Source organism: Dendrobium catenatum, unplaced genomic scaffold, assembly GCF_001605985.2.
Source record: "Dendrobium catenatum unplaced genomic scaffold, ASM160598v2 original_scaffold_83099, whole genome shotgun sequence".
NCBI lineage: Eukaryota > Viridiplantae > Streptophyta > Magnoliopsida > Asparagales > Orchidaceae > Dendrobium > Dendrobium catenatum.
The window spans coordinates 313,887-324,392 of NW_021401542.1; the positions used below are offsets into that span (position 1 = coordinate 313,887).

Genomic DNA, 10,506 nt, shown 5'->3' on the forward strand with positions numbered 1-10,506 from the left:
TTAAATTTTGTGGCAAACAATTGAGATGGTACGAATGTTAAAACCATATCTTCTACTATTCCTCTCTCTCCAAATATGTTACAGAGAGCAGCAAAGAACAAAAAAGTAAAAAAAATTGCAAACAAAAGTAAGATGAGACTAATCAAATAATTGCAGCAAATACGATCTCATGAAGCAGAGATGATTTATGTTAACAATAAGCAATTTAGCTGAACGCAGCTATAAAGGAGAGCTTAAAGATGAGAATTGAATTAAAACATGCATCATCATCTCAAACTAAACAAAAAACAGTTTACAAGCTTGCATATACAATCAGGGATCTTCACTAATTCACAAAAGGAAGAATCCCTCTTCATGGACTGAAACAAAGTCCAACCAAACTAACCTATCTAGTTAGAAACAAGGAATCAAATCCCACACCATTAACAAAGAATATTTAATCATATATACTGTACAAATTAATGGGAATAACAGCAATATGACAAACTAGACGACCAAGTAGCTCAGAAGGGTGGGAGAAAGATCAGGTGAATTCGCTGTATAGGTTAGCCGAGACACTGGGCTTTGATGATGCACCAGCTCGTGGATGTCTCTCACAATGTCAAAGACTGCATCGGGTTGAGCCAATTTCAGTGCATTCTGTGATAATCTCTTTAGTTCCTCTCTCTCATGGCCAAACCACCTGGCTACCTGGTTGGCTGCTTCCTTTGGGCTGCTGGAGAACACCCCAGCTCCATTGTCAACAACATAAGGGATATTGCCAACTTCCTGTAGTAAGAAACAATCAATTAAATAGCTGGAAATAACTTGGCATATACAATCCAAATCAATCCATTTAGGCTTCGTTTGGGACGCCTTTCTTTCTGCTTCTTAAAGCAGCTTTTCAGTTCAAAAATTTTAATTTTTTACAAAAAAGCTGCTTTAAGAAGCAGAAAGAAAGTCGTCCCAAACAAAATCTTAATCTGAGTATAACTAGTACCTGTCCAGGGATGAAATCATTGAGGATTATTGGAAGTCCCCTAATTAGAGACTCAGAAATTGTGCCTGGTCCAGCCTGACTACCAAATGATCTTTTAGTAATAAATGGAGGAGTATGTTCTTAAGGTAAATGAAGTTATTGTACCTTTGTTATTATGCAATCACAAGCTCCCATCCATTTCTCCAGCTGCATTTCGAATCCCCTAACCTTTATCCAATAAAAATGACTTAAAAAGCCTTGCTATGTATTGAATTTGCATCAAATCATACAAGTTATTGATTTATTACCTTTACAGGAATCTTCCATTGAATTGATTGCAATGAAGAATGCAGGGCCATATTACGACCGCAGATGATCACTACTTGCCCAATTGGGCGATCAAGTTCTTTGTCATGAAGTGCCTCTTCAAGGGCTTCAGCTGTCTCCTTTACTGGACCCATCCCTTCACCTCCCCCCATCAACAGAACTGCTTGAAGGCACGGCTCCATCTCCAGCTCTTGTCTCAAAGAATCCTTTTTCATCATATAAATGTAAGAGTTGTTTCATTGAGAGTGTGCTCGGAAAAATTCTGATGTTGCTTGATTTAATTCTAGTAAAAAATGCATTTCATGTAGTCTTTTAGCCAGTTAAATCCAAGGAAGAACTTAAGTTATATTTGAAGAGATGTAAAATGGGCTGACATCATGAGTTCATTTAAACACAACATTTACTAAACCAAACAGCTTTTGAAACTTGCATTATTTATCATGTAACACGAGATCATAAGCTTGCATTTTATTATTTCTTATTTTATTACTATTTCTTAAGGAAGCTTGGAGATAGGGGGATAGAAAGATGGAAAGGCTTGAACCTTCTCGAGTGCTGCACGGCAGAAGGAAGGCCTAATTGGTAAACCAAAGACTCTGATTTGAGAAGGAGCAAGTCCATCAAGTAGGGCTCTATTGGCCACTTCCACAGATGGGCAATAGCATCTGTTCACATCGCTATGAAACCTGGAACAAAAACATGTACATATAGCTTAGTTCTTCAATGTTCAGTTATCAGAAAAGAGAAAGAAAATTTTTTCTGAGGTTTACCATGCCCGATGGCAGGAATTTAGGTCAGTGATGACAGTGAGGAAGAGAATATCCTTCTGATGGCTTTTCCATTTTAGCACCCATAATGGAATGTGCTGCATAAGCGGATGGACGCTTATAATGATATCTGGCTTGTACTTCCTCAGACCAGCTTCCACCGTTCTTCAGATTAATACACAAAAGATAAATAGTACAATGAAATATTATTCCTCCACTCTTCAAATTAATAAAGGCACTAAGTATAAAAATGAAGATTTCTTTGTCTTTAGTGTACAAAACCAGTTCTTGAAACAGCTTAATCATATATTTTTCTTTCTTGCTTGAATAAAATGAAATTTTAGCTAGGGAGTAGTCCACATTTAGTTTTAAATTATCAAAAGATGGCAAAGGAAAATGGTAAGTCACTTAAATAATAAATAGGAACCATTAAAATACTATAATAATGTGCTTATGCACCTGCAAAATTCCACTGGAATTTGCATCATATTTCATTTCCTTACCAGTGGAAAACATCCAAGAAAATAATATAGAACGACTATTTCAAGCCTTAAGAAGAAAATTCTTCAAGGAAAAAAAATCATCATATTGGTCTAATTAAACTTCCTAGTATTCCTGAAAGAACTATTGAAGAAATGTGCAAGTTAAACAGTAATTCAGTGCTTCGTCGTGTCAGTTTAGCACCATACTTAATAAAAAAATTTAGGCAAAAAACATTATTTATCCAGAAACATTTTATTTTATTAGTGAAAAACAAAAACTGGTTGATAAATCAAACCAGTAACAATTCAGACAACCTTGTATTACTAATTAAACTAATCTAAGGAAGAAAAACATACTTGGCATAGAAGGCAGCCAGGCCTTCAAGATAAAGGGAATGCACCCAACGAGGTGAAGTGCCATGAAAAGCGACCTTCCAGAGCTGGCTATGTCTCAACAGAAACTTGTAGGACCTCTCCATGTTATTCAATGGCCAACCTGCATGCTCCTTGCACAGGTCCTTCACAAATACCTAATAATTCATCCAAAACAACAAGAATCTACTCAACTCATATTATCTGACCACAATAAAACATGAATAAAGATTTATCTAATTCAAACACGCTTAAAAAAACCATTTTGCTTTCTCAAAGGAAGCATCCTAAGTATTTTACAAATGAGACTTCATTTGTCATAGTTTTTATTTTGCTTGTTTCTACTTCCTCGAACAACATTAATAATTTTATAATGTTTGGAAAAAAAATTGCACGATTAAGTGCAATTATGCCATGTTCAAAAAATAGTTTTTTTTTTAGAATGCAAACTTAGATAACTTTCTCTAAAAAATACAATTTGAATTTAAACATTTTATCTAATGATTTAATTATTAAATTAATTAAACACAAATTAAAGTTATGAAATTTTATTTTCATCTCATGGAATTAATAATAAAAAATATTATAGTTGATATGGCAAGTTAGCCAATAAATATAATTGATTTTAGCAGCAATGAACCTCTATAACTGACAACTGATATATCATCAAAAACTTATCTTGATTGGCCACCGACCATCACCGGACTTTCGTCCGACCACCAGCTGTCGCCAGACTATGGACAGACTGCCAACTGACGACAGATTTTCATCTGACCACTGAACATCACCAAATTTCCATCCGATCTGCGTTCATCACTAGACTTTAACCCGACAGTTAACTATTGTAATCTGACCGTCCTCAATTTGAAGGGAAAATCAGACATTTGTAATCTATTCAAACACCCATGGTTTTTCTCTTGAGGGTTTTCCACGTAAAAAAATTATGGCATTTATTTTTCCTCTGTTTGTGTGTTGAATACTTGTGCAATGCTAAAACATGTTTTTCGTATTTTATAGCCACGAATATTCTAGCCGGCAACAACAACAATGAACAAAACAATGCAACACAAAATAGTACAGGATATCAATGATCAGAAGAACCACGTTGATCCCATAAAAATAAGCAAGCCATTTGCTTGGGGAAACGAATTATCAGTTGTAAGCGCCAGGGGATGAAAAAGAAGCCAGTAAAACCACCCATGAGTTCAAATCTGGGTACAAAATCACAGCTTCTTTTAATTAGGCCAATAAATTAAGCGAAAAAAAATCGAGCAAAGTTCTTGCCAACAAAAAAAAAATAATAATAATAATAAAAAAATGTAATTCCAGAATTACTCATCCAAAACCTCAGTATCTCGAATCAACAAAGAATCACATAATTCGCTACAAAAGAAGTTCAATAACTCGAACAGAAAAGCAAATCGGTAAAAAGCTAAAGGAGAAGCCCATACCCTATAGTCGTCACCGAATTCAAGGTGGAAGGCCTCACGGATGGCCTCAGCAGAAGCGCGATGGCCTCCGCCGGTGTCGCTCATAAGAATTAGCACATTCTTGGGGCGCTCAGTCCCGATCTGCAACATCTCCATGGCGCCCTCCTCATCTTCGTCGACCACCTCCCCGCCCGCCTCCGCCCAAACGCCGGCCTCATATGAGCACCGCCATGGTCGGCGCTTGTGTTGCCCACTGTAGGCCATCAGTACCGTCTCCCTCAGCGATCTCCTCGTAGCCACCATTGCCGGCGAACTTTCCGGCCACCAAACAGACGTCACTGGGTTCTCAGATTCGCGGAGGTGGAAGGGAAATGAGGCGTTATTAATAATATGTGCAAGATTCGGGAATTATGCGGGAATGTTTACGGTTTAATTAAGAATAATTAGTGTTATTTGCATCGCTGGACGGAATCTTCTAAGGGGTATATTCTCTATACCTACTGGAGCTGGTGACACGTGGCAGATTTCTAACGGATAAGGGAATGTGACGTGCTGTATTAGAGCGTGGGGCCCACTTGCAGACCTTTCGTTAGGTGTAATGGCATTATGAAAAATGAAAAATAAATAAATAAATAATGCACGAAAAAGGAAGAATTATATATATATATATATATTGGCAATCCTTTTCATTGATTCAATTGGATCTATGGGTCCCATGCAGGGCCCACTTGCTTAATTCAAGCCAGAAGTCTAGCGGTATTAAGTATTTAATGAGTTGGATTTATTTGTTTGTATTTTAATAGAAATTAATTAGACGTTGTAAGCGATTTGTATGCAATAAAAAATAAAAATAAGTCTACGTTCTTTTATTTATTTCTTTTATGTTTAACTTGTTTTTGTTAACATTTACTTTTATTTATTTATGTTTGGTTCATTACTTATGAACATAAATAAATACATACAAATATATCAATGGCGATAGAAATATTATAGATGTAGCAGTTAGATGGTGATAGTTGGGCAATGATGATCGAATGATAGTGGCAGGGTGAGAATAATCGGGCGTTCATAGTCTAATGACTGTAGTTAGAGGATGAAGGTAATATGATAATGAATGGATTGTGATGATTGAGAGAGAGTGGTCATGTGTCAACGGTTAAGAGGTAATGGTTGGATTATTGCAGTCAGACAACATAGGTGGCTAATTATAGTTATCAACATTGAAACGTTAAGAAAAGTTCTAGAGTTCTTCAAATCTCAAAGTTCTTTCCAAACTAAAGTCCCCTTTTATGTGGAGAATGAAAGTTTATTTATAGTATTTTTATAGTGATATTTTATTAAATTTGGCTAAACTTTCATAACACTTCGGTGGTCGGATGACTATAATTAGTGATAGCAGTGGCTAGCGATGATTATTAAATTTAAATGTCAATAGAGCTTTAGAGTTCTTTAGATCTTTAATCTCTCTTGAAACTTAATTATAAGTTCTTTTCATATGGAGAATGATTGTCTATTTATAGTATATTGAGAGTAGCAATCTAATAAATTCAGTTAATTTATATAACACTCCATCGAACTGCTCATATTGAATTTTTTAATAATATAACATTCAATTAGCTTTGAAGTATCTTAATGGCATCAAAATCTAGTGATATCAAGCCACTCGATTTGACCATATGCATATGAAATTTGGAGATTATTTAATCATTCAATTAATATTCTCAAGTCTTCAAGTGCTTGATTAGGGCTCATTTGTACTCTTATTGAACATCCTTTAATGTTGTTGGGTTAATCTTATCAAGACACTCAATTTGACTATAAGTTTACTGAAATCAAAGTTGGAAAGATTTCAAAATTTAATTTAAATAAGATCTTATTGTAATAAATTATGCAATGATATATATAGCTGCAAATGACCCGAGCATTTGTACAAGTTACTCATGGTTCAACACAAGTACTGCTTGTTCATGGTCGTTTGTTTATGCAATCAAATAAGTTTGAACAATTTTTGAAATACTCGACCGTTAATTAAATAAACAAACATGAACATCTATGTGTTTGGCTTGCTTATATTCATGAACATTATCAATTAAAGCTCTTGAATAAGCTCGATTAGAAGCTTGATTAAATCCTTATTTTGTATTTTTTCGCATAATTTTTAGTTTATTATAATAAATGGTTCTTTCTTTATAAAAAATATATTTCATTTTTTATGTTACACTCTTCGAATAGAATGAATTTGTTCAGGAAAAAGAGGTATTTATTCAAGTTTGTTAGATTGTTTATTTAAAGTATTTATGGACAAGCTTTTTTTTATAAGAAGAATCATTTTTTGAGCTTTTTTGTTCATGAACAAGTTCATTTGATAGCTCAAAAATATTCACTATATATGTTTCTAAATCGGTTCATTTGGTAGGTTGAAGATTCACACTATATATGCTCACTATTATACTCTAGGTAATTATTTATTAATAGGGTCAAGAAGGCTTGATAATGCTTACTTGTTTAAAGCTCAATAAACACAAAATGAATCAACTATCAATATCAAAATTGTGAGATTTCAGCAGCACTTGATAACAACATTTTTGAAATTGCTCTTGTAGATATCTTTTCTAAGCGTTTTTAACCGCTATTAATTTTTTGGATTTAAGGCAGCAATTTAAATTAGTTTCTAAATTCTATCTTAGAGCATTTTATGCACCAATTTTGCTAGAAATTGAAGGGATAATAAAAATCTCCAACAAGCTGTCCGCATGTATCCATGCCCTAGCTACGCACGTGCAGTGCTCGATCTCATTCTGCTCAAGCTCCATTCACATCCATTCGACGATTGGTGAGTCTTCTGCCTGAGGTTTCGTTCGGCGAGTATTCACAAATTCAATCGCTCGTTAAGCTCATGGAGGTTGCCCCTTGCCATAGCTCCGCTCCGATCCATTCTAGTAAATTTGCATGAAATTATCCCATCTCCTAATTTATCTATCAAAGCATAGATGATTGTACCAATTTAAGTAGTGATATATGTTCGTTTAGAGATTCAATGGTTTTCTCAAGTGCAAAACCCTTTTCCCAAGGCATCACAAAAGAGTATTTTTGATTATTTTTTTGGTCTTGATTTGTTCTTAGTTGGCCATTCACTAAGAGTGAAGAGGGAGTAGAAACGTTTGAAATGAGAAAGAGTGAGGTTGGAGAAGATGAGTTAATTGAGAGGAGAAGTGGGATTGTTATTGTTTTTTAAATATTATTTTTTTGTACTAAAAACATATAATGAATATCTATGTTAGTGCTTCCTTTTTATTAATTAGATTTTGTTTTCATGCATACATGTCATGAAGATAAATATGAGAGGGATATATTCATAAATGTAGTTGTATTTTCTCCCTTAATCTTGATGTGTAGGAGAAAAAAGGGAAATAGATTAGGAATTTCTAATACAAAATTAGTAATTAATGTAAATTATTCCTTAAATCTAAATAATTAGATAAATAAATTTCTTGTGTATTTATAAGTAAAAACTATATTCTTTTAGTTTTATTAATATCTAGTAATTTATCTAGAACTTGTTATTTTGAACTTAATACATTCTAAGCTCAAAGGTGATAATTTGTAAATAATTCTAGATAAAAATCTTTGAGATAAAAAGTGAAACTAGTATATATGTGAAAACTACTTTACCTAATTTTATCAAAAGTAACAAGTTTATGCGCTGACCACAAATGAAAGAAATTCTCTTGAGCAAATTAAAACAAACATGTAATCAAGATGTACAAAGATTGATGCATGCCCTAATAATTGTATATTTTATTGGAAATATAGATCTAATCAAGATGTTTGTGACATTTGTGGAGCATCAAGATGGTTAGATTCTAAGAAGAGAAGTATTGTAGGTATGAAAAATCATAGGAAGTTAGCTAAAATTATATTATATTTTCTATTAATTCTAGACTTCAAGGACTATTCAAAATAAAGAAATATGCTGAGGAGATAATTTGTCATGCAACACACAAAAACAAAGATGGCTTACTACGTCATCCTGTTGATGAAGAAGCATGGAAAGCTTTTGACTTGCGATACCCTAATTTTGCAGATGATCCGCATAGTGTTCAATTTGATTTATCAACAAATGGTTTTAATCCTTTTAAGATTATGAGTAATAAATACAGTATTTGACATGTACTTCTAGTTTCATATAACTTGCCACCTTGGATGGGAATGAAGCAAAATTCTTTCATTCTATAAACTATTATACGAGGGGAGAAAAGTTTAGAAAACGCTTTTGACATTTATCTTGAACCATTGATTCAAGAGTTGAATTATATTGAGTTGAATGCTCTGACATGACAACTAAACAAACTTTCAATATACATGCTGCATTAATGTGGACTATAAACTATTTTGTTGCATATGGCATGATATCTTGTTGGAGCACTAAAGGGAGATATGCTTGCCTTATTGTGCAGAAGATACATAATCTCTATAGTTATATAAGGGCAAGATATTTGCATATATGATTCATCAATGGTGGTTTTAAGATAATCATACTTTTCATCTCCAAAAATAGCATTTTGATAACATAGAAGAAGTTTGAATGGTGCCTAAAAGGAAAAGAAGTACTGAGATTCTAGCAAAGTTACATACTAGGTAGTTCCTTACGGGTAGATTCAGTGGCGGAGCTAGAAACATTTTTAGAGGGGGCACAAATTCTTTTAAAAAAATTTCCCTCAACTTTTTTGCATCCGGGCTTGGGACCGGCATAGGAAATTTTAAATTTTTTTTTTAAAGATTAAATACTAAATATAAGATAGAAAAGACTTACAATTTATAGCGTCTGCTCTTTATATTTTGAAAAAGATTAACAATTATATCATTTTCAATACAATCCAATATTTCCTTCTCAATATATGCGAGTAAAGTATTATTCATCCACTGATCTCCAATCCTATTTCACAGTTGAGTTTCAATGATAGCCATTGCAGAAAATACTCTTTCTACTCTTGATGTTGCAACCGGCAAAACTAAAGCGAGTTTTAATAGCCTGAAAACAAGAGGATATAAAATATCTTTTTTATTTTGTATCATTGTCTCAGCAAGGTGTCCAATATCTTTTAACAATGAGAACTGTGGATCTGACTGCATATCCATGATATAAGTTTCCAACTGATTGTCTAGAATTTCCAATTCAACAGAAGTAAAATAACATGGATAAAGATGTGCCATTTGAATTAATCTGCCTTTACTGAATGCACAAAAAGATTTAGATGGATTCAAACAAGCAATTTTGAATGGCCAGTGCAGTAGATTTATTAAACCATGTTTGAAAAGAGGTCGTAATGGCCAGTGCCCGAGGGATGGAAGAAGATATCTATTTTCTTTGACTTACCTTATTGTGAGTATAACTTATTTCTATATAATTTGGATGTTATGCATATTGAGAAAAATATATGTGATAATTTCATTGCTAATTTGCTTGACCTAGACAAATCTAAAGATAACTTGCAAGCACGACAATATTTAGTTGAAATTGGAATAAAGAAGGAACTTCATCCACAAATTCTTAAAAATAGAAGCTATATTTTGCCGCCAACGCCTTTCAGTATGTTAAAGAAAGACAAACAAATATTTTGTGAAGTTTTACAAAATTTGAAAATGCATGAAGGATATTCATCAAACTTCTCCTGATGTGTCAATATAGTTGAATGCAAAGTCATGGGCCTCAAAAGTCATGATATTCATTTGCTCCTTGAAGTGCTTCTACCCATCTCTCTTAGATCATTTGCACCATTATATGAGGTTATACACATACTTGTAGAGATATCACGTTTGTTGAAATCAATTTGTGCAAAGATTATTATTCCAAATGAATTGGAGATGTTAAAAAATAATATTGTAATGACTTTATGGAAGATGGAGAAATCATTCTTTACATCATTCTTCATGATTATGGTTCATCTCCTAGTACACTTAATAAAAGAAGTTAAATTAGGTGCACTTGTTCAATATCGATGGATGTATCCATTTGAAAAGTAAATTATACTTTTCTTCCACTGATTAGTTAAATGTTTCTAATCAAATCACACATGACTCTTATTAATTATAAATTCTTCTTATTTTTGAAAAGACTAGGTAGGAAATAAAGCACAACCAGAGGGGTCAATGGAAGAGGGTTTCATAGT

At 33.4% G+C, this 10,506-nt stretch overlaps 1 protein-coding gene across 2 annotated transcripts; it reads right to left on the reverse strand.

Annotated features, from left to right (window-relative positions):
• Positions 1 to 222: 222 nt before the first annotated feature.
• Positions 223 to 4,747, reverse strand: LOC110103945 (probable monogalactosyldiacylglycerol synthase 3, chloroplastic). Of its 2 annotated transcripts, XM_020832844.2 has the most exons (8): positions 4,358 to 4,745; positions 2,892 to 3,064; positions 2,056 to 2,217; positions 1,830 to 1,971; positions 1,267 to 1,491; positions 1,124 to 1,186; positions 980 to 1,054; positions 223 to 768 (listed from the first exon to the last, which is right to left on the reverse strand). In XM_020832844.2, the coding sequence occupies exons 1-8, from the start codon at positions 4,637 to 4,639 to the stop codon at positions 487 to 489; spliced, it is 1,404 nt and encodes a 467-aa protein (XP_020688503.1). In that variant the 5' UTR covers positions 4,640 to 4,745; the 3' UTR covers positions 223 to 486. The 2 variants fall into 2 exon arrangements, with proteins under 2 accessions (XP_020688503.1, XP_028547721.1); XM_028691888.1 differs by lacking the exon at positions 223 to 768 and having other exon boundaries at positions 984 to 1,070; positions 4,358 to 4,747.
• Positions 4,748 to 10,506: the final 5,759 nt, after the last annotated feature.